The sequence below is a fragment of the Melanostigma gelatinosum genome, assembly GCF_949748355.1.
Source record: "Melanostigma gelatinosum genome assembly, chromosome: 9".
NCBI classification, from domain to species: Eukaryota; Metazoa; Chordata; class Actinopteri; order Perciformes; family Zoarcidae; genus Melanostigma; species Melanostigma gelatinosum.
The window spans coordinates 17,941,793-17,966,734 of NC_136642.1; the positions used below are offsets into that span (position 1 = coordinate 17,941,793).

The following is a 24,942-nucleotide window of genomic DNA, read 5'->3' on the forward strand; positions in this document are numbered from 1 at the left end:
GCCATTGTATCGACTAGATTGACAGACTGGAGGGCAGAAACGTTGCGATACGTGAAGGTATTAGTAAAAAAACTAACATTATGAAGCCAACTGACTTGGCATATAAAGATATCGTACTCATTTAATTTATCAAGAGCTAAGAAGGGCGTTAGCGGTCGGATTAGACATGAGAGATAGCCGATTGTCTTTTCCTGACTCTGTTGTCAGTCCTCCAGCCTCCAGCTTTCACTTCAGAGACGGATCACTTTGTGCACAATTTCCCAGCTAATGACGGGGTGTTGGGGCATGTATACGCATCGGTGCAGCTTGAGAGGCAAGTACTCACGCTGATTGGCATCGGAGTGCAGAGACCGATACAGTAGTAAGGTGGCGGGAGGCCGTCCCTCTCCGCCGACCTCTGTGTGTCTTGAAGCCTGCTGCCCGCCTTCCCCCGGGCAGAGCCGCTCTCTCAGACAGACCAACTCTGCCCGTCACAAACACTGGCACAGTTCCAATCCGGCCCCCTTCACTCTCCTGCTCTGTGACGGGGTGAACGGAATGAAGCGCCCCTCTTTGATGTGTAGGGTATGGATACCAACCACCCTCTCACCTGCTCCCATGTTTCTATTCTCACCTACTTCTCATTTGTCACAGTAGACTCAGAATTACAAAGAAGACACTAAGAAGTATACTTCCACACATATACCTCTGGTGGGTTTGCTACTACGCTTGAAACTCACAGCTAAGAAACACACGCGCGCGCGCGCGCACACACACACACACACACACACACAGTGTTAGACACCGGCTGACACCCTTTGCTCTGTGGTTTGTCACAGAGTTGCTACACGGTCTGCAATCTCGCTCTTCCCCCTGATAACACCCAATCTTCCTGAATTCCTTTCCTTGCTTCCCATCTCCTCCCCCCTATATTTATCCCGTTAATCTGCTCTACTCTGCTTTTATCTCTCTGACAACGTCAATCACGAAATAAAAAAAGGCCAGATAAGGCTGGATAGGTGCAGACACTCCATCCCGGCATGGACAGGCCGTGAATAAGGCCTCTTTGTCCGTCTGTCCCCATCCAGTGTTCTGATCCAGATGTTCTGTTTTTTTGTCGGCACCTCAGCGCTGCCCTTCATCTCCTCATGATGCACTCATGCAGGGGATGAATGTGTAATTGTGGGCAGACCGTTGTTTTCAGCGTGGAGTACAGCCGAGGCAGTGGAATAAAATGACAGCGAGTGGAAAAAGAAAGTGTGGGTGTGGGAGGTTGGTTAATGACTGGATAAGTGGAAGCGAATAAACCAGACTATGTCGCATGCGTGACTGCTCTCTTTGTGAGTGCCGCATGTACTGTGACGAACTGAAATGTGCAGGTGTTTCTGACTGAACTCACTCCCTGCTTTACATAACATCACCACCAGGGGTCAAATTCAGGCAATCAGAAAGAACCCTAAAGAGGAGATTGCATTTTTCTTCACTCACTCGTTCCCATTTCTTTCTCTTCTCCTTGCCCCCTCCCCTTCCTCGTCCATTTCCCCCTTTATTCCTTTCTCTTCTCCCTCACTTCTTCACTATCCTCCACCTCTCCATCGTCTTTGCTCCGTGTCTTTTTCGTCTGCTTTCCGCCTCTCCAGTTTGTTCTTGTTAACAGCCCCAGCAGGAGAAGGATGTGCTCTACAGGCTGGGGTCTAGGGGGCCACAGCTGCCCGATAATACCTGATTTATCAACCTCCTCCAGCCAGCCTGCATGGAGATGCTGTTTTGCTCTCTTGCTTTGGTTGTTTGTATTTCTGGCTGCCCGTCCTCAGGATGTGTGGTGTGATGAAATGGACTCTCCTTGTGATGTATCTAGCCTTCTCTCCAGTAGCTGAAGCCTGTCTGTGTATCTCTCTCTCGCTATCTCTCTGCCAGGATATATTTTCTGACATAGGGAATGAAAGGGCGACTGGTGGTCCCGGTAGATGTTTGTTTTAGGAATCTCTACCACAACCACTTGATAACAGAAGACAAAGCTTTTGTTTTTCTCTGTTTCGTTGCATTCTTTGTTGCTTGATTGTTTTCTCACCGCCTTCTGTTCGTACACCATGTCCAGTTACAGATGGAGACCAGATACTCAGACCCCCCCCCCCCAAATCCCCAAGCTGATTTTAATGAAGTTCATTCTGAATTAAATGTTTTCTCTCTCCCTTTCTCTGTCCCATTCCTCTCTCGACTTCTCGCTCTGCCTCTAGTCCAGTACCAGATGGAGATGATGCGTTCTCTGCGTCACGTCAACATTGACCATCTGCATGTGGGCTGGTACCAGTCCACCTACTATGGCTCCTTTGTCAGCCGAGCGCTGCTCGACTCCCAATTCAGCTATCAGCACGCCATCGAAGAGTCAGTTGTACTCATCTATGGTAAGTAGACTGGAGAATGACTGGATTTATTTTCTCTATAACTGTATTTGCAATTGTTAGGACACAAGATAACTCCTCGAAAATGTCCATAGCGGCCTGTCGCACATCATGTGGTCTCAAAGTCTTTTTTGGCCAAATACATTGCAAATACCTGGAAGTAAAAGGAATGCCGAATTCTGTTTGTAACGTTACACCCAGGCAGCAACCTCCGCTTCTGTCAAGTGAAGCCAATGCCGAAGTGCTTTAAGCTTACGTTCTTTCTCATGGGCGTCAGGGGGCGGCGACTCTGGTTACAAAAACAAGTCAGGTTGAATGGAAGTCTATGAGAAAATGACCCAAGATGGCGTCGGCCAAAATGCAAGAAGTCGAGGCTTGAACTACCATAAAAACCCACAAAAACATGAGTAGGGTATGCAGTTGTAGGACAAAGTTCAGTCCAGAGGTCTACAGGGGTCCACCGACAGAAGGCAGGGAAACATCGACCGGATTAACACGGTAGCTGCTACCCGCTAACATGACGCGTGTTGGCATCGTGTGCCTGCACCTGCTCCACAGTAAAGACCTTTAAGACGGCCCATAATGCCATCCCAGATGGTGTAAGCCTTCTTTCAAATTACAGCAATATTACAACCTTCATGACATCAAAATAAAACCTGTCACTATTAAACACTGCATTTAACTCCCCGGGGTCTAAATACATGATGATTCACCACTACATAACCACTCCAAGTGCTCATTGACTTCAGAGGCGGTATATTAGTACATTGGACATGGATTGGTGCACATTTAAGTAAATTACAATCGTATTTAATCGTTTTGTTAGACTTTAACACGATCAAGTATAGACGCGGTAGCTCCTGCCGATGTTGCACACTTCGTAATGTGCTGCGTTTACCTCCTTCAGGTTCATGAACTGAAAAGTAAGTACGCCCAGAGTGACACAAAAAGTCTGAGAAGCTCACTGACCTGAAATCTCAGTCGTTCATTTAAACAGCTTCGTGTTTATCCGCTCACTTGTAGTCACGAATGAGGCAGCAACCCAAATTTTCATTTTTTTTTAAAAGAAAAATGATAACCAGCTTTGGATTTCATCAATGTTTCAGTGCCGGTGAGTGTAAAGGAACTCTCCTCGGCCCTGTTCTTTCTCTCCGCAATCACTTCAGGGTTGTCATGTTCTCTGATCGTACAAATCCGTGACAGGCAAAGATTAATTTCAGCCAGCTGACATATGAACCCCTCTGATCTCGTCCTGCTGGCCCGTAAGACAGGCAGTCAGTCCTTTCTCTTTCTAAAGGATCGCTCCTGTTAATGTCAGTCAATAACGCTGCTCTTAATGGATCAAAGCACCTCAAAGGACTTGCCATCATCTCTCTTGAAAGACAAAGGGAGGGCAAATTGATTTCTTTTTTTCCTCTCTTGGTCATTAGCTCGCCGGTCATTTTATGCCGATTGATGAGTCAATCAGGTGCCTAGCTGGTGAGTTAATGGCTTCCGTCCAATGACGGCGTAGTATTGCAGTGGGTGGTTAAACCAATTGGTTGAACATGTTCACCATGACAGCAGTTTGTCTTGTGTGAGGTGAACAGGCCAATTCAGGAGGCTCCTATGAGCTGCATTTTGATTTAGTCAGCAAGGAGAACGTTGTGTTAATCCACTGTGGCTGTCACCAACTGCTGTTGGAACATGACTCTTCACAGTTGGCTCCTGGGAATGGTATAAGTCACACAAACAATTTCTGGTAGTTTGGTGTCTGTCAGCCAGTCTGAGCCGCTATCACCACTTTCTTTCTCTCTCTCTGTAGCATAAACGGGAACGTGGAATAGAATTGGACGACTGAGCCATTCCTCTCAGCCGCTCGAGATACTTTCACATTTTCCTGTCTTTTTAAGTGTTCCTTTAGCTTGACTCTTCAGATGGTTGAATTGGTTTAATATAATAGCGAGCCTGCTGTGTAAATATCATTTTGCAATGGACCGACCACTAGCTCCTCCACTCCCCCTCCTGACTGCGCCTGTACAGACGCGAGTGTTTTCCATCCCTAAAATGGATAGGAACAGAATTCCTGTTGAGTGACTGACTCAATCAAGTGAGGGATCTAATGGGGGAGGGACTGGATGGTTTTAATGGTAGCTCCTCTCCAGCTAGCACCTTTTTAACAGGACTTTTTGTCTTTACTTGTCTTCACTGAAGACACTTCTGGTCTTCACTGAAGACACTTCTGGTCTTCACTGAAGACACTTCTGGTCTTCAGATCAGTTGGACTTCTTTCTATGTTTGTAACGTGCCACTTTTGAGATGTGTGTAAATAAAGTGTCGCGCTGTATGAATACTCTTAACCGCTGGACACTGCTTTCATGTTGAGAACGGACAACAGACATTCTGGATTAGAGACAACGTTGTAACTTTGGCCTGTGATGGTGTGCAGAATGCCAACACACACGTCACTGTATTCCACCAATAGAAAGCAAACTTAACTGTTGCTGTTGTCATATTCTATAGATTCCCTTTGCAGATCTCGTTAGGTTTAATTTATAGTAATGTGTTAACCTTCTGTCTGTAACTTCATCACCAGGCTCTTGGTTAAACAACATATTAAGCAAATGATTGAGTCTTATTGCGCCACATCACTGAACCATATCGTGGTATAATCAAGGTATACAGGAATCCTCTACTCCTACATACACTCTCTTACTATGTTCAATCATCGTTGTGATTGTGTGTAACTGAAGCAACTCTCCCTCCAGACCTGTATAAGCAATATTGAATAAAGGATGCATGTCAGCAGGTGACTGTAGGATTGTCTATGGAACCTTGAGAGCCGGAGGAGATTAGAAGTTTGTTTGCTCAAGTCAGAGAATCTGATTTGAAGGAATACTTGATCATTTGTATATCAATTACTAACCCTGTGTTACCTTTTTAAAATTCTTGAAGAAAACCTTATCTTTTGTTCTCGCAAGCCTCCACGCTGTACGGAGAATATGAAAATTATGAAATTAAGTAAATGGAGACGAGGTTTAACAACAAAACTATATCAAAGCGTCAGCTTACAAACTCTCTCACAACTTGTCAAATAATCCAAGACTCATTTATCTTGTTGTATGCTCACTACTTCCCAAACACGCATGCATTCTAGATAAGACCGTACTACACTTGAGTCTCACGCCTGCACAGTAGCATGCCTGCATGTTTAGACAAAAAATGCATGTTTGTGAAGTACTGAGCAGACAACTGGATAAATGAGACTTGGATTGTACTGCACGGAGTTGTGTGAGAGTTTGTGAACAGATGTTTTGGTGTAGTTTTAGCTGCTGTGAAACGCCGCTCCATTTACTTCAATTCATCAAGACCTCTCCCCGTTTTCGAGAGTCTTCATTCACCGTGGAGACATGTGAGGAAAAACTAAAATTCAAGGTAACACATGGCAAGTAATTTATGTGCAGATGGTCATGTTGGAGGTGAAGTAGTCCTTTTTTAAAGTGCCATTTAACATAATTTTTTTCAACTGTCATAACTCGCTCTTGTCATTCTAGACCCTATAAAGACTGCACAAGGCTCCCTGTCCCTCAAGGCCTACAGGCTTACCCCCAAACTCATGGAGATCTGCAAAGAGAAGGATTTCACACCTGAGGCGTGAGTAGATCATAGCGGAAACACACAACGTGCACACAGAAATAAATCTTGTTTTAATCATAGGCTCATTGGCTAACGCTGCTGGTTTGGCCGATCACTCGTGCGACTCTGCTTATTCAGTGGAAGCAAATATAGGCTTGTGCATCCACAGGGGAGGCATTTAGTAGCAGTTGCAGATTGATGCTGATGATGATGATTTATCAGTTCGCCCTTGCCTGTCAAAGAAATGTACCATGTTTACGCCTATTCTGACCGCAAGGCTTATGGTAATTGCTTTTAAATTGCAGCTAAAAGTGAATGTAATGAGGGGACTATTTTCCAGGCAGTTGTGGGTAGTCCAAGTGCTCAAACTCACACATGCATAAATGAGCGCATGAAGAGACTCGCGCATCTCTGCACTGACAAATGCAAGTAAACAGCTCCACGAAGAAGTCCCAGAGGTATCAAATTGCTGTCCATTCAGGGCCTCCCGATATGCACTTTTAAATTCACTAAAAGCGTATTTGCAGGAAGAAGAGACAATTTAACCGCATAATTTCCTTTCCTTTCACATTTCCTCTGTACTTCTCCACCTGCGTGTCTCTATTGCCAGCAACTCCGTTACTGTCCCAGTGTTTTTGACTTCAACTCGGGATCCTTCTCATTTCTTCAGCGTTTCATTAGTTCTTATGATTTATTACGGCTCCAATCTGTAGCTGTCGGTGTTCCCACTAAGCTCAGTATCGAGATGAGGGCAGCGCAGGGCAGGAAAGGACAAAATCTTTCCTCGATGCTATTATCTTCCAGAAAAGACTGGAAATCTGAATATCAACAATATTTTTTCCCCTCCGAAGATTCAAAACTTCAAAAGCGGTTAATTTCTTCCCCCCCGCACAACATTATGTGTCAAAAGCGCTCTTTCATGTTGGTGTTTTTGATGTTGTATAACCTTGCATATATTGTGCACCTCTCTGAAATGAAAGGCAGGGATGGATGAGTGCTGAATAGCCCGATCCCTTTGAACTGCCCTCAAAGTCCGCTGGGCTATGGAGGCAGTGGTCAATAGCCTCCACTTCAGCACACAATATGAAGCATCAAATTAGTGGGCCCGTGGAGGCGACCTTTGGCTTTGTCCAGTGGGGCCCAACTTGGAAAGAGCGTGGCATTAAATGCGCCCAAGTCCAGTAGGGTTGAGCATTTTGTCCTGCCCGGAATGTGCCGTCTCTTCTTTTTCCTCGTGGACAACTTTTTATATATCGCTCTGCAGGCATTTTGAAAAGGTCATAATTTCAGGAAATATTGTTAAAGCGCTGCGGATGGTGAACTGTGCCGATATGTAAAACAAACAGTATTTATGGAATATCATTATAGATTTTACTTGTGGACTGCTGCTATCCATATTCTTTTATTTTTATTTTTATTTTTATTTTTTTTGTTCTTCCCACTCAGAGCCTGAGGCCGGACTGTCCACGTCCGCTGCCTCAGGGTCTCCTCTTAAAAGGTCGCCTGAGGTGATGCTCATTTTTCAAAACGACCGTATCAAAATCAGATGATGCTGCACACACCTATATTCATCACATGGACAATCACATAGTGTGTGTGTGTGTATGTATATATATATATATATATATATATATATATACATATATGTATGTATGTATGTATGTATGTATGTATGTATGTATGTATGTATGTATGTATGTATGTATGTATGTATGTATGTATGTATGTATGTATGTATGTATGTATGTATGTATGTGTGTATGTGTGTATGTGTGTATGTGTGTATATATATGTGTATATATATATGTGCATGTGTATATATGTGTATATACGCGCGTGTGTGTATATATATATGTGTGTGTGTGTGTGTGTGTGTGTGCGTGCATATACATTAGTTTGTAGCTCATGCACTGTGCACAAGTGACAGGCTGAACCAAGGCAGTCACTCAATGTTATTGGATTTATGTGAGACATTAAGCAAAGTTTGAAGTTCCATTTCGTGTTAACAGGCCCATGTCAGAGAAAGAGAGAGCGATGCAGCTTTTTCTCCCGAGGAACAAGAAGAGGTGTTTAAAAGCCGGTGCGTTGCACGCGTATCAGTGGAGCCCATAAAAAAAGTAATTTAGGCGACTGGGTCTGACATTTGTCACGGCGTGCTATGTGGACATCCTCTCGTGTCACAACTTTTTCCGATGCCGAAATGCAACATTTATAACATTACTATTTATTTGACTTTTCTTTGGCTCGGGTCCAAGTTACTGTAAGTTACAAGCCGAGCGGTAACGGTACAATGCTCTATTGTGAGCACATTATACGAACACCAGCTGACCTCAGAAGATCTCTGCCCTCCGCAAAACGGATGTTAAAAGCACGGAGTTGCATTTGAGCTCGAGGTTGAACAACTGTTAACCCCGACCGACTCCGTTAATTTACAATGTCTTCAAAATGGCTTTGCATCAGCTAAGAGCAGTCTTTTTAAGCATTGGGTTTGTTTGTTACAGGCTAATTTCCACCACGGATGTGTGTTGCGTCCTGTGTGTACTTTTTGCATAAAAGGACAAGTTGTCCCTGTTTTAAAAAGCATTTGTTGTCTCCGACAGAAAATTATGTTCTGCTGCTTTTAGTATAAAAGTATGGGTATGTGTCAGCACAATAAAAAAATTAATGTATTCCACTTTGGGCTGCGTGATGTGGTTGAAATATTAATGCGATTTCCCAAAATGATATGCAAAAAAATACACGGTAATACTCTTTTGGGTCTGTCATGTGTTAACTGTGTGTAACTGTATTCTAAAGTCGATGATGATGAAATGTTCTTTTGTGAGTAACTCTTCTCCCGCCTCTCTATCCTCCGTCCTGTCCTTCCCTCTGCAGCTTGAAGAAGGCTAGCATTGGCTTTGAGCATATGTTCGAAGAGGTGCCCATCCTCATCAAGAACTCCCACCTCATCAACGCCCTGATGTGGGATCTGGAGGACAAGTCCACGGTCGCCGACAAGCATGAACTGCTCAACCTCTCAAGCAGGTCAGACGTGAGCTCATGCAGCCATTTACCAAGAAGGCCTGAGGCCAGACACCGTGATTGTAAAAAAACGTTGAAAAAGAGTGAATGCACATTTGCTGTCTAAATCAACTATTTCCCACATGTTTTTCTCAGGACTCCCAACATTTACAAGATATTTCTGCGTGGTCTTGTGGGGCATTGTGTGAGTTTATCAACATCTGTCCTCCATAAAACAGCACGACCGTCGATCTCGCTGTAAACATGTCTGTGATCTCACAGATTTTACTGCTGCAGATACTCATGAGTGATTTTAGTTTCTCCCTCAATTATCATTCCCAAATTCTCTTTGTTTTGTTCATTTCTGAGTTTCGGCACTCCTGTTTACAGAACATGCTAATTAATAATCTTGTATTGCACTCGGAGAGACCCGTTTTGAGATCATAACGGTAGGACGCTTGTCAATCTTGGGACCTAAGAGTCCAATTTCGTTAATTGCGTTCATGTTTCATGCAGTATGAATGCATTTCAATATCTTCTATTTATATGACACTGCCTGCATCAAGGTGTTTTGTACGCCCATGAGCAATTTAGGGAAAATTCTGTCCTACGGTTCATCAACAGAACAGGAAAACAGCTTAAATATGGAAATTCCATCTCCCCAAACCATCAAATACGATGCAAAGTGTCCCCTAAATCCAATTCATTTGCACATGGTTACCGTAGAACTGGGCATACGTAGAACTATTTAAGAATAATGTCTTCCTAGAAACCTCTTACAAGCTTTACAACCATGGCATGTCTCGGCTCTTTAAATCGGCATGCCTTCACAGACATGAGTTAAAGCTACTTCTAAATTAAAATTGATTTGACATTAGGGCACACCTGGGCATTAGTCTGCGTCTCCTGCACTGTTCTAAAGTGTACCACATTGGTGGAAGCAAAAAAAAGTATATTGATGCTTATTCTTATTCTTGGTTTCATTGCTGTTTTCACACACTTCTAAAGAGGGCTAGTTTCAATTTATATATTTTTATCAATATCACAAACATCCCATGAAAAGACCGAATCTCACACTGCATTTATCTTACTTGAGAGGAATAGTTTGTGTTGCCAAAGCTGACGTTTCTGTGCCACTGTCTTCCAAAACCTATTAAAAATGCATAAAAGTGCCGTATTATCATTGCGTCGGGTTGACTTATTCCTTCATTACAATAAACATGGCCAGTGTAGTTCATTGTGAAACAGCCACGTAGTGATGACCTCAGCTGCACTTCTGATGTCTGGGAAGCAAATACTCACACGTGCTTTGGTCGTTTGCTTTACCATCAGTCATTAGCGTCATAGCTTTCCATTAGAGACGTACAATGCGTGGGTCGGATTCGGATCATTTTCACACAGCTGAACAACACTAATGACGAACGGGTCAGATTTGGTGGACCTGCGATGTCATAAACTGGCTGAACAACACAAACTACACTGGTGTTAGCCGTACTGAAGGAATACGTCACTCGGTGCAGGGCTACGGCTCCTCTGTGTGGTTTTAATCGTGTTTAGAGAATAATGGGCTTCTACGGCTCGTAGACGTAAACTGCATGTGGCTTCACAGACACTCCTCGTTAGTGGGAATGACTCTTGATTGGCTTTGTTGATGATAATGAAAAGATTAAAGATAACACCAGCCTGATCCTTTTTAAAGCCGACGTTAACCTGCTTGGACTACAGTACCAGATGGGCGAGGCATGGAAATGTTTTACTTCCACAGTCGGAACAATTCAGTTTGTATTGTACATCTTAGCGGTATGAAACAACCCCCCCCATCCAGTCCAAAACTAGGTACAGTAAATGCCACGTCTAAATGTCAAATGTATATTTATTCAGAAATGGCTCCAAAAACAGTAACCTGCCATCAAACTTTGTCTTCCATCACTAATTAGCACAATGTGACCGAATATCACCCCACCATATCAACTCACAGACTGGCACTTAAAAGTCTCGCATTCAGATCTCGGAGGCTCTCGGCATCAGTCTCGGGAGAATTCATCAGCAATCATTTATGGAGATAAACCGCTGCAATTGGAGCAACAGCTGTGAAGCTTCCCAGGGGCAGGTGTGACAAATTAGCACAATAATGACTCAAAGTGCTGATTTTCACTCTGTTAGCTCGCAGAGCACTCTGCGCTTACTTATCCGCCGCAGTGTAGCGCAGCAGGAGCCGTTGTGATTCTTCTCATCTGTGTCCTGTAACACAAATACGTCATGAATTAAATGAACATTCCTATGTACTGAGCTCCGGAGGATGCATGTGCCCGGCCAACGTCAGTGCGGCACCAGCACAGTCATTTGTCAGAGTTGTCAAATAGACAGAGGGAGAACACCTCACTTTCCTCGCATATTGTTCCAATTTTTCCCAACGACGACTCTGAAGTTGAAGCGTAGCGTTTGATATGACCCGAAATGTGGCAGAAGCAGCCTGGCTCTCCCCATGGGTTTCCCGGCACGACGATCCGATGGGATGTCTGGCGAGATGAAATTGTTTCCTGATGTTGTCAGATTGCTGCGCAGCTCCGTCCTTGTATTGAATTGCGGCGTCCGTCTCTCTACATCGTCCACTGACAGCCCCGCCCTTTTTCTCCTCATTTCCACCCCTTCAAAAAAGGACAACGATAATGTGTTTTATTTAATGTTTTTCCTTTTGTCTCATTTTCCAATCTGCAGACCCATTTGTCAATGTCATCTGCGTCTAAGGCTGAGTGAATGCAGTTTCACTCCAGCACACAGGGTTGTTCTTACCACAGATGATGATGTTGATCGTGGTGATGGATTGCATGAATGTAAATTCATTTATGTAGCCATTTCCCCCCCCAAAACAGCCTTGAAATGCCTCCAGTATTTGCAAATGTTACAAAGCAGCCTATATTCAAGTCAGGCTAAGCTTTTTGCATGTGGGCCGTTTAACATTGTCTTCACCCGTGTTAAAGTTTGCCCACTGTGTAGTGATGGACGTTGTTCATTATAAGTCATCCTTTACACCCCATATTTGTTTTTTGTTCGGTGTGAACGAGCAACTCCTCGGTCCATCTCCTCCCGTCTGCTTAGTATAATTGACCTTCCGCACAGAAATCCTGCACAATGGAAGCATAGGTAAACAACATGGCTTTCTGCTCTTCAGTACTGCCCTGAATGTTATGTATTCAGTAAGGGAAAGGGTGTTGTTGAGTGCAGGGAGAAAAGACGCGAAATGTAAGGCGTTGTTAGAGCTGCAGCTGGAAGAGGAATGAGAAATGTGAAGAGGCATAACTCGGAATCTGGCCACAAAGACAGAAACGTTGCCTTGAAGGAAATACGCTGTGGAAAAGATTGTCCATGATAGAAAAACTTTGTCCATTGAGATGGACTTTGAGCACATATATTTGTTATGCTCATACAGTTCTGTGTCTTTGTTGCAATGAAATAATGATAATGTGCAATAAGCATGATGAATTTCTGTCAAACCCACTATGAATATTAATGTCATGCATACTTTTTATCCTACATTTTCAGTGAGGTAATACTATAAACTTACGTTGGGACACTGTTGGATCGAGGCGCTTTCATGTCCTCTTTAAAACCCGATTATTCTGCATCAGGAGCAAACCGGAGATCCATATTGTGCCTCAGTCCATCAGTTAAAAAGGCTCCATCAGAGTAAAACACTCCTCCTAAAAATGGAAGTCACTTCCTTGGCAGCTTTGTTAAAGAACTCCCATCTGGACTTTCAATTGACTGAATGCCAGCTCATTTTTGCTCACACATCAATACAGCTTTAGAATTTGTCCTCTATTGTCCTGTGCGACTATGAGCATGTAGGCCCGAGCACACGCGCAGCACACTGCATGGGCTGCCATTGAACCTGACCTTGAAACGGAATCGGTGATGATAGGCAGTCCCTCCGTAGACTTTGATTTCTAATTCAGGATTGATCGGAGGGCTCGCTGACCTGCCTGAATAATTCAACCCTTTCGGAGCCTATGACTAGACGCTGTGTAGTGTAGAATGCATTATCCGCCGTGCAGTTTTTCCATCCACATGTAACTGTCAAATACCAATCATATTGAGGCTTTTATAAGCGTACAGTAACAACTGAGCATGCTCAAAAGAAACGGTGAAGAACAGAGCAATCTCAATGCAATTGAAAGTAGCAGGAGTAGCAGCAACCCCTAATCGCCAAGCATGTGTCAAGGACGCAGAAAGACACTGCGAAATTCTGAAATACAAAGTGGTAAACAAAATCCAGTACACTGAATCACACACACACACGCACATTTCTGTCCAGCTCAAACACTTGACGCATGCATAAACGACAGATGTTTTGAAGGATCCTGCTCCGACTAAATGTTTTCCTCTGCATATATTATGAATGCACACCACACAAATTAGCTACCATATTGCTCGATGGAATAGCTTTAAATGGGCTTTTCGTCAGGGAGAATCAATTTTGACACAGTGAGAGGGGCTCGGCGGGGAAGTGCTGGGGCGAGATTTGGTCCTGGGCCATCGGGTTTCATGTTTACAGCTCACACTGCAGTGGAGGGTTGACAAACTGATCACACAACAGCCCTCACAGCCAAATACAATGGGACCGCCAATGGTTCAGCACTCTACACTAAGGGGAAGACTATCTGAGCGTCTGAAGATCATACACACACACACACACCTCATACAGGGGCCAAGCCATGATATGGTGTTGCAGGTTGTCATGCATGTGACAACAACATAACGCTGTAAGTCATCAGAAGCAGTGTTCATAGAATGATCTGCATGCGTGTGGTTGCATTAGTTTTATCTCTGTGTGAGACAGCTTGATTGACTTGATCTGTATGTGTGTTTGCATGTAAATGTCATTAAGGTGTCATCAGCTGAAGGCGGTTGATGGCAGCCGGATGCTGAGATGATGGTGATGAGTGGCTTTAGGGTGTGCATATGTTTTGCATATGTATGGGTGCTTAAATGTATGCATACGGGTGTTTGACAATGTCCACAAACTTTCTACTTCCTGGCATTTCTCTAATACTTTCTGACAATAATACTAAACATTGGAAAGCATTAGTACGCTGTTCAATGCTTGCTGTTTTTTATAGTTACCAACAGCAAAAGGTGAAAGAGTCAAAACTACAGTACCTTTTGTAAGATGTTTGAGAATTATATAACTCTATAACAATTCCCTTTTTAATTCATTTCTTATCACCTTTATAGCACCGAGAACACTAAATGTGGAGCCGGTGAAATGAATGAATTCATACTTCATACTTTAATATTGTGGAGCCCTCGGGCCCTTGTAAAGGTGTTCATACATTGTTTCAAATGACACATGAGGACCTTCAGTTGAATTCTGCCTGCAGCAGCATAGTGACAAAGTTTCACTACGCCTCCGTCAAACAGCAAGAGACTCATTTTAAATAGTGAAGAACAGAGTTTGCTCTTTTGCAGAGGCTTTCCACTCGTCCTCCACATAGTCACACAGCTGAAGTATACACACAGCCAAAGCATACACAGTGCTGGCAGTCCTTGCGGGTACAAAATCCCATTTAAATAAACATTCAGAATCTGTTTTCCTACAGTACATGCTGCATTATGTAGCACCCAAACATTCCACAGAGGAAAGTAAAAAGGGGAGGGGGGGGGGGTAGCTGAGAGACATTGTGTTGAAAACGTGGCTCATGGGAGGACAGAGAAGGGGAATGCTGCGGTAGAGTTGTCAGCAGGGCAGCGTTGGAGGGGGGGGGGGATGAAGGGTGTGATACCAGAGCAGAGAGATGAAGCCCAGGAACAAGAGGAAGGGTCCTCAGGTGTGAGCACTCTAAAACCCCGGAGAGGATTCATGTGGAAGGATCTGTCTGGACTCTTAAAAGTTTCCCTTCACACTGGAATGTTTGTGGCTCTCGCCAGATGAGCTGGAGAGATGAAGCGGGTGGGACACCTCCAACTTGTTTGCTGTACAGGAGAAGGTGGTCGAACTGTATAGATTGACACCTGGCTAAAGATTTGCATCACGGTGCACAAGAGATGATCCGGCTGATCGGATAGCCTTCGGACTGCACTGCATTTTGTGTGCATTTGTGCTCAGCATCGAGATGGATGCAGAGCACAAGTTCACACCAGCAAGCGCACCGTATACAGCCAAGTATCAGGGAAGAGTTGATGATCAGATGGTAGTTAACTGCCGCCGCCGGTGTGCGTGGGTCAATGCTTTGAATAAAAGCGTGGTATGAATGCAGCATAATGTGTGTCTCAAAAAGTAAGTGAAATTAAGTTTTAATTAAGAAATAATAACTTCGGCTAAGGGTTGAATGAACTCTTGAATGTCACTGTTGATCTCGAGTACTGTTGATCTCGAGCACAACACCGTGTGATTGACTTTCTGACGTTTCTCTTCCAGCAACCATCTGGAGAAGAGCCTTCAGCTTCTGATGGACAGGGTGGATGACATGAGCCAAGACATTGTCAAGTACAACACCTACAGCCGCAACCTGAGCAAGCAACAGCAGCAGAAGCACCAGGTAACTGTCGAAGCACGCACGCACGCACGAACGAGCTATCGTGAACTGAAGCGCACACACCGCCTACAGACACTATGAGCAAGCAGCAGCAGAAACATCAGCTTACCAGCATGTGTATAAGGGGAAAAGGCACACACACCCACACACATATGCACACGGGGGTATTCACGCACAGATGCACCTGCAGACACAAAGTCAGCAGGAAAACAGCAGGTACGTTTCTCTCAGCTATGGACACAACCAATTGTAGCTATAATCACAGCAGGCAAGCAGCAAGCTCTGGGTAACACACACACACACTCTCTCTCTTACACACAGAGAAATATAGTACTTCAGGCCAACACATGAATATACATGCACCTACTGAGGAGCACCCAAAGTAACTACAGTAAACCGCAACGGTTAAAAATATATAAACATCTGTAACTATACCCACATTAATACACAGGCATGCTACTCAGCAAGTAACGCTGTGTTCATACATATTCAAAGTAGCAGGCAGTCTCTGGCCTCTTACTGCGTACGACATGAGCACATTTGGCTCTCAACCGGTTGCTGCTTGCATTTGCGAGGTAGTTTTCTCAACTCTTTCCCCAGGGGTTGCGCTAAGCATCTTTTTTGTAAATCTCTGTAGTTCAGCAGGCGCCTCTGGTCCCGTCCAAAGAGCAGCCGATCTATCGCTGTCCCAGCTTTTGAGTCTGCTTCTGTGTAATAGGCTCGCAAGAAGCATCTAAAGAAAAACATAATATTAGCATCTTTTAAGAAACTTCAGCAGTGTAAAAACAATCCAAAACTTGAGATCATCAAACGAACGTTACAATTTTTTAACCATCCGATAAGGCTCATGATGGTGATTTGAATGGCAAGTATTTTTGGACATGTATTACTTTGCGTTTTTGTCTCCGGTGGGTTTTCCGTGGTTCCGTTTTGGATCCAAACGTTAATGCCGGTGTATATACTGTCAAAAAAACATGGACTACAAAATGACTGCTTTGATTAAAAATAGAAGCCATGTTAACTTTAAAATATAAATGAGTGGGCAACAAGCAAATCAACACCACCATCGGTACTAGTAGCTTGAAGCACAGACACCGGTTCAAAGGTCCTTGTTGTTTTGAGCTGACGCTAATGGGATGAGCTTGACAAATGTTAACCCTCAAATACCTCAGTGTTCATCCCTCACCTCACTGCACGTGCTGGCAAGCGCCCACTGAATATCAGCATCACTAAAATTTCAGACACGTTTCTCCGTCATCTGCTGCTTTATTTCTTCTTCTCAATGAAATGGTTGTTTTCATCACTACAAGGGCTACTTCTGTGATACAGTAATGTATGTTTCCTTATGTGAAGAAGACTAGGTTCAGGAGGTTAAATACCTTCGAGTCACGCTCAGACGCCACCGATCTTCAAATACCAGCCAGGGAGAGCTGTTCCATATGAACTAAAAGCTGTTATTATTAATAAACGGTCTGTGTTTATTTTAATGAGTAAGTGAAAGTCCTCTGTTTTTAGTATTTTGCGGTACCAGCGAGACACATCACAAACTCCAACTTAATTTAAAAGCAGCAGCAGTAGCACTTTGTGAAACACAGTTCCACACACTCTGTGCACAAGGACTCTCAACACACACACACACACACACACCACCTACACACACACACACACCACCTACACACCAACGTGACCAGAAGCACCGAAAAGACCAGAACAATCGCACACACAGAGGAAGTCAGCTGCGTACCATCTGCAACTGTAACCTCAGCCAGATGCATCATAAACATTTGGCAACACATGCAAAAGGCAACGAGTCGCACACATGACTCAGGAAAATGGAAGCGTTGAGGCGCAAGGTTCACTCACGGATCTTCGTGCGCACACACACACACGTACGCCTACGTTCAAACAGCTACATTATTCCAACGTCACTCTGCGAGTGGAAATGAGTCTGAAGTGATAATCCGGGCTGACTCACCGCGGCTTCTGCTGACAACCGGGGTAAGCGGGGGACAAGCGGGTAAGTTCACACTCAATAGTCGAAATTACGACAAACGCGCATCTGTGATCACAAGTAGTCTGCCGCATGCACACGAGGCTCTCGCGACCCGGGCCACGGAAAATAACAAACACCTACGTAGACACACAACCCGGGGCCAAAATCACCTACACTCCAGCCATTATGATCCATCATCCTCTCCTACCGACCTTCTCATCAGCACAGCCCGCAAGCCTTACAACCCCCCCCCCCCCACACACACACACACACACACACTTTAATGGTGTCTACCGTTTCCATGTTCCACCTTATTCCCTACAATGAACAAACAGCGCACACAGAGACAAAGAAAGCGAGCCTCTATTACACCTTTCAGAGATCAACAGTACTTGCTCCATGTAATCTTCAGTTATTGACCCAGCTGCTTCCCGGACAAATGGAACCTTATTAATCATCATAGAGAAGTTGCAAAAAGGCGGTGTGTTCAGAGGGCTCCATTTTTCATTTATAGCGCTCTATCTTGTGCATCAACCACAACCATACACTGCCGGTCAAAGCGCCCCCCAGACGGCTATGCAACCCAGAAAAAGGTTCACGCTTCATTGCTTTTCAAGTGTGAAGGTTCTACATAACTATGTCACCAGGGGACTATAATCCCATTCAATCTGGCATTGAACAAATCAACAACTGGATGTGCCAGAATTTTCTTCAATTAAACAAAGATAAAACAGAAGTAATTGTTTTTGGTACCAAGGACGAACAATTGAAAATCACCGCTCAGCTTCAGTCACTGATGTTAAAACCCACAAACCAAGCCAGAAATCTAGGTGTAGTTATGGATTCAGACCTCAACCTGAACAGCCATATCAAGACAATTACAAAATCAGCCTACTATCACCTGAAGAATATATCAAGGATTAGAGGACTTATGTCTCAACAGGATTTGGAAAAACTTGTCCATGCATTTATCTTCAGCAGACTGGACTACTGTAACGGTGTGTTTACAGGTCTCTGTAAAAAGTTTTTCTACTCCACATATCTGGAACAAAGTCCCAGAAAGCTGCAGGTCTGCTGAGACCCTCAGCTCATTTAAATCAAGATTGAAGACCTTTCTGTTTGCTGCTGCCTTTAATTGAACCACGTTCAATTAATATATTAATCAATTTCCTGCATTTCTGCATTTTACTACTGTATTTTATTTCTTACACTGTTCTTAATTGCTGTTAAATCTCCTTTTCTTTTGCCTTATGTTTTGATGCTTTTAATGGTTTTAAAAGGACTGCACAATATATCGCCATTTCCTCCGGGACCGAGTTCGTGCAAGGCGTACACTATAAAACGCAGATCGGCAGAGATCTTTTCCAGACGTGGTTTGTGTGCGAGTAATTGCAGAATTGCGGCAGTGTATGGTTGATTGCGTGCAGCGTAATGTCTCTGGGAGACATCGATTATTGTTTCAATGTATGTTTTAAATCTCCTTTACTTTTGCCTTTGTGCTTTTAATGGTTTCATGTGAAGCACTTTGAATTACCTTGTTGTTGAAATGTGTTATACAAATAAACTTGCCTTGCCTCTAAATTTGGTAAATAGCAGGTTCCCCAGGCACAATCTGTGGCCAAGTTAGTCTTTGTACCACGGAATTTATGTCTCACTCCTCGTGATTTATTTATTTTTCAATTTTCTTTTTCTTATCTTTTCCCATCGATGGACACGGGCAACACTGTGCAGAAGCTTAGATATGGAGCAATGTGTTACTCCTACGAACCGAGGAAACATGATTCACGGTTAATGATACGATTCAGCTACTATTGGATGACTGCAATATTTTGCTATGTCATTTTTTTCTGGGCGACACCATTATTTTGATGTATAAACTTAAAATATAAAAGCGAAAGGCAGGACAAGTAATGGCTGAGAGTGTATTTGGTTATAGTAGGTGCTAAATGGACACGAAGCGCCCCCAGACGGCTATGCAACCCAGAAAAAGGTTCACGCTTCATTGCTTTTCAAGTGTGAAGGTTCAGTGGTCTGATGTGGAGACCGGTGGAATTGCTACCTGAAGCGGACATGCATAAATGAAGTGTTTAAAAGAGACCTGTTCCGAAGATGGCCCGAGGATTATCAGACCACATCGCTGGACCAAAAGTCTAAATAAAGCAACCGTATAATGATAATCATCATAACCATAATCATGATAATAATATACAGCCCCAGACATAGAATAATACTTTTCCAACTATAATGTATGTCATTCAATAGAATACTTTTTCTCCATAGTGACATACTGATTTCCTGAATATATTTACTCCCACAGCGATTATGCTGTACCTCATGACCAGAGCTGATACTGCTCTGTATTAGACTCTGATTCAACAGTAAGTGTTGCCAGTTTGCCATTGGCAACCACTTTGGGAAATTGGCAAATAGCTATTGACTTTTTGTCAGTGGCAACCTGTTTTGAACGTGCAACAAAAGTAAGGACAGCAAACCGATGCATTCTGATGCTGCATAGCGTGTCGTCTGCTCTCCCAGTCTCTGCAAGAGGGCGTTCAGCCGTCTGCACAGAATCAACACAGATGGATGGACACGCTGGTGTGGCGTCACTAAAGAGAGGGACACAAATCAAGACTCCAATGCTAAAGGGCCAGTGGATCTGTGGTGAGAGTCGGCACCGAGGTCCAGAAAACCCAAATTTGAAAGGGAGAGAAGTGATGAAAAAGCAACCAGTGACTTACTGGATTTATTTCTGTAAAGAACATGAACTACAAATAATTCTGTATGGTTATTATAATAAAGCTTTCATTGTCTTATGTCACAATTTCATTGTTAAAAATGACTTTACTGCATCAAAATATAAGCTGACTAGAAATGACCACTGATGTCTGGTTGCACATCTGGCCCTTTTTAAAAAGGTAATGTCGAGCCCTGTCGACTGAGTGCAGTCCGACGCTGGTCCCCAACAAAGTCCTCAGAACAAAGTGGCCCTCTAGTCCCGACACCAAAATGTATATTTTTAACCGTCATACGAAAGCCAAACACTGCACACGTTGCCACACAACACACCATCCCCAGCAGGAGTCGTGGTGTTTCCAGCAGCGCGCGGTAAAATCAAAACGGCGAAATCTTGCTGCAGTCTGTAAAAGAACTGACGTGGGACCGGATTGTGTTCCACCAAGACAGCGACCTCAAACGCAAAGCCAAAGCTACATAGGAGTCCAGACCTCAATCCAATTCAGACTTTGCAGCAAGACTTGAAAACTCTGTCCCCACGCAACTCTGCAGAGCCTGAGCAGCCTGCAAAGACAAATTGGGGGAAATAACAGCGAAAGGTGCCTCTAGTTAATGCTGACTTGAAAGAGTTTTTTTAATTTGCATTCATTTAGATCCATTTACATTTTTCTGTTTACTTTGACTTCTGATGAAGAGAGGTAAATACGTTTTAGGCATTGTATGTATTTATTCGTGCAAGGTGGAAGTGCAAAACAGTTTTGTTTGCTTGCTTCTAAAATTAGCATATATTAGCTTTTTGGTTATGCACAGTCACGCTGAGACGCGTTGGCAGGCAAAAAACAAAACCCACTGGATGAGTAACGTTTCATTTGAACAAATAGTGGTACCTTTTATTCATCGCTTATCTTTAGACACACGTACAGGTGCATTGTGGGACGCGTGGTTTAAAGTACTAAAGTTGCTCCCACGTTCGTTTTTTCCTTATCTGCCGCAACCTCCTCTTCCACTGGCTTGTGTCAGTCTCTCCTCCATCTTGCCAAATTAACAAGGCTTTTAGGATCTCCAGAGACCCGGCACCTCGCTGATTTACCGACTGTCAGCCCTCTACAAATCACTCCATCCCTGTCAGCACTTATAACTCTTCACTCTCCGTCTGGCTCCCCTCTCTCTCCTGTCACCGCCATGCTTCTTTACAGCTCACTTCCTTCCTGTTAATGTTTCCATTGTCTTGTCTTTCTTCTTCTTTTTTCTCCTCACTATCTGCTGCCACTTTGTGCTCTATGCATCTCTCTTACTATATTTCTCGACCTGATGTTCCTCACTTTCTTATTAATACCTTTTTTTCTCACTTTCTCTTTACCCCCAATGTAAATGTTTCACCCTCTTCTCCTCATATTCTCACCCTGTCCTCGCTCGCCTCACCCGTCTCCGTTTTTGTCAATTATTTTCGTCTATCTGGCTATTCCATCTTACATTTCTCTCTCTCTCAATGTGCTGTTCTGTTTTTCTTTCCTTTCTTCTCCCCCCCCCTCTTCTAATGCCCCCCATCTTTGTCTCTGTGTCCCGCCCTCCAGTACCTGCAGAGACGTCAGCAGGAGAACGCCCAGCGACAGAGCAGAGCCGAGCCCCCGCTGCCTGAGGAGGACATCAGCAAAATGTTCAAGCCCCCTCAGCCTCCACCGCGCATGGAGACGCTGCTTATTGCAGGTACGCACGCATGCACACGCACGCACGCGCGCACGCTCCAAACTCTCTCCAAACTCCGTCAGCCGCCTCTGCTCCCCTCACAGGAGCTCAGGTTCTGTTTTGTAATTATCTCCGGCATTATCTTGAAATTACATTCATTTAAAGTTTATTGACTCAATCTCCAACTCGACAGCCCCTTTCCCTGCTGTTTCACGCTGTTCAGCTCTCCCCCGCCACCTGACAACATTCTGATCCTTCCGTTTACTCTGTTCCCCACTAATTTGATGTTTTTCTGTGTTTTTCTGTGCTCTCCCCCCTCTCTCTCTCTCTCTCTCCCCCCTCCTCCGCCTGTTTGTCTGTGTACAAATGTATGTATATTTCTGTGGGTGTGCTTTTGTGTGGGGCCGTGTGGATGCATGCGGCTACCATCCAACAGGGCAAATTAACAACTACTGCCAGAACGTGAAGGAATTCACCTCGCAGAACCTCGGGAAGCTGTTCATGGCGGAGGCGCTCCAAGGCCACAACTAGAGGGGAGAAAGGAAGGAGGAAAAGAGTGCGCAGGGGGGGGGGGGGTAGAGAAAGGTAACGGAGATGCAAAAACACCTTGGAAAGATGACTGGAGGACCGCAGCGCCTTTATTTGTTTTCTAAGAATTCATTCATTGTTTTCATGCCCAGCTCCGTCTTGAAAACAAAATTGTCTTTGAAGAAAATTTGATTTTGATTTGAATAAAAGTCTGGCGTCTCTACAGTGAGTCTATGTTTTCACAGTTGAACTGTATTCAGATCTTGATGGTAATTGCAGCATATTTTAATTTTGTTTGTGGACTTGGGCGTCATTTTGTGTTTTGCTGTAGAAAAATGGTTAGTTTTTGTGCGCAATATTAATCTGTTGAAACGGAGGCTTGTGCACCCAATTCTAAATAATTACACAATACGATGGCACTTACACTATTTTATTGCTACATGCTTTTCAAACATCAAGCAGGTGGAACCAATTACTCGTGAATTTGCCGAAGTGTCTGTTTGCATAGTGGGCACTGATATCCTTGTGAGCGGAACTGCAGCAAGAAGTATCGGTGAGAGCGGAGTTACATGACTCAGCTCCCACTGTCTCACTGCACCAAATAGTCCGTTGTTTTTTTCCTGGAATGAAATTACACGATGCATCAGAATCTGCTGTTCTTCCACAAAGATAGCAATTAGCACCTGTTCATTTCCAGGATGCAAAAATAATGTCCCAATGGTGAAATTTGGCTTGAAACAAAGATTTTTCATTTTTTGAGTAGTGAAGACAACATTTGAAGAAGGAACTGGAGGTGAACCAAATCAGACTGATGGAATTTGTCATCTGCTCTCGGTGGCATTCCTTTATTTGTATTGTTTTGCTTGTAAATGCCAATAAACGAGAAAGTGTTTTACACAATAATAATAACAACGGGGGAGCCAATAAGTGTTGAAGTTTATTCATAAAAACACACAGGCAGAACGATTTCAGAGAAATGTGAGCAACGGTTAAAGACGAGCGTCGCGGAGCGTTCTACATGATGAGAGTTGTCTGCTCTTTCACGGAGGGTTAATGTTGTGTTGCGTCCAGCTGAAGGACGTAAAGAGAGATGATGCATGCGCGCTCATCGCGGAGTTCCCCTTCTTCAAAACTTTACTGTTTTTCAGTCAGTTACTCTTGCGTTTATCAATCAAACGATAATTCACCTTTTTATTGCATTTGCTGGCTTATCAGAGAAGGTCACGCACAGCCTGAGCAGTGTTCAATTCAATTTATTTTTGTATAGCCCAAAATCACAAATTACAAATTTGCCTTCAGAGGGCCGTTCAATAATTGTGGAAGTCAGACGGAGGGATTTGTCTTCTTGTGACAAATCGTCAACATTGAACTTACTGGACCTCGTCCAGAAATAGGTCCATCTGTGTGTCCACAATTTGTATACAGACCTCAGTTGCTGTTGAGGTTTCCTCTCAACAGTTTTGCTGATGTCTCTTGTACAATGTTGGTCTATGGAGAAAATGCCTTTTGTGAATCTTTTGGGATTGTTTGATGCCATCCATCCCACAGGTGGCCACTGAAAAGAATTGGAAGCAAGGCAGAGTGGCGGCACCGGATTCAGTTCTTATGCATCCATGGACTGTTTTGCAACGGTGCTTTGTCGCACATGCTCATGTCAATATGCTACCATACAGTGATGTCACTAATGTGTAGCAGGGCTATTGTTTACTATGTTCATCATTTTAGTTTAGAGTGTTGGCATGCTAGCCTTGCCGTCCATAGAGCCCTGCCACTATTGTAGCTAAAATTAAAGACAAAGTCCGCTAAGACATCTCAAACAGTTGGCATAGTCTGTTGATCTACTCTGCTGGTTTCGATCAGATTTCCATTTGTAAGACTGTATATTCTGCATACACTAGTGGCAACAGAATACTGCAGGCTGCTCTTGAACGCAGCATTTTTCTTTAAACGCAGGGATTTCCAGGTGCGTTTAAAGCTTTTGCTGCTGATCTTGTGCGACCATGAGGGGCACATTTAATATCAATAGGAGCCAACACTTGTGTTTTTATCAGATATTTGTGTTTATGTATCTGTTACCAGAACTTACAAGTGCTTATTAATAAGCTCATAGCCTTTGATTGCTTGTGTTATTATTAAGTATGTTTGTCGACCTGAGAAGGCAGACTGAGGTACAGTTGGCATTAAAAAATAAAGTCCCTGCTTATTCGTGCAATAAGATGCTTCACCTTACCTAAATACTAAAACCACACCAGCGCTGTAAACTATGCCGCAACCGAAGTGGAATTACAATAAAAAATAACCTTTCTCCATTTTTTATGGTACAATAACATATTAAGCCCAGAGGGGGAATTATGGTCGTCCTGTACCCTTCACACATTAAAAGAGTGTCATCCTAAAACAAACTTCTGCTGACACTTGACTAAAACATAACCTGCAGCTCGATGCAGCATCTGACGTGTCCGTCAGTAAC

General features: G+C 43.7%; 1 protein-coding gene across 1 annotated transcript in view; it reads left to right on the top strand.

Annotated features, from left to right (window-relative positions):
• Window positions 1-22,695, top strand: part of LOC306781760 (eukaryotic translation initiation factor 3 subunit H) — a 46,410-nt gene extending 23,715 nt beyond the window's left edge. The window contains exons 3-8 of the mRNA XM_079274771.1: window positions 2,217-2,384; window positions 5,915-6,014; window positions 8,871-9,020; window positions 15,415-15,535; window positions 21,833-21,965; window positions 22,381-22,695. Coding sequence (XP_079130897.1) covers window positions 2,217-2,384; window positions 5,915-6,014; window positions 8,871-9,020; window positions 15,415-15,535; window positions 21,833-21,965; window positions 22,381-22,475 — 767 coding nt within the window. The 3' untranslated portion in view covers window positions 22,476-22,695. The remainder of the gene's footprint in view (window positions 1-2,216; window positions 2,385-5,914; window positions 6,015-8,870; window positions 9,021-15,414; window positions 15,536-21,832; window positions 21,966-22,380) is intronic.
• The last annotated feature ends 2,247 nt before the right edge of the window (window positions 22,696-24,942 follow it).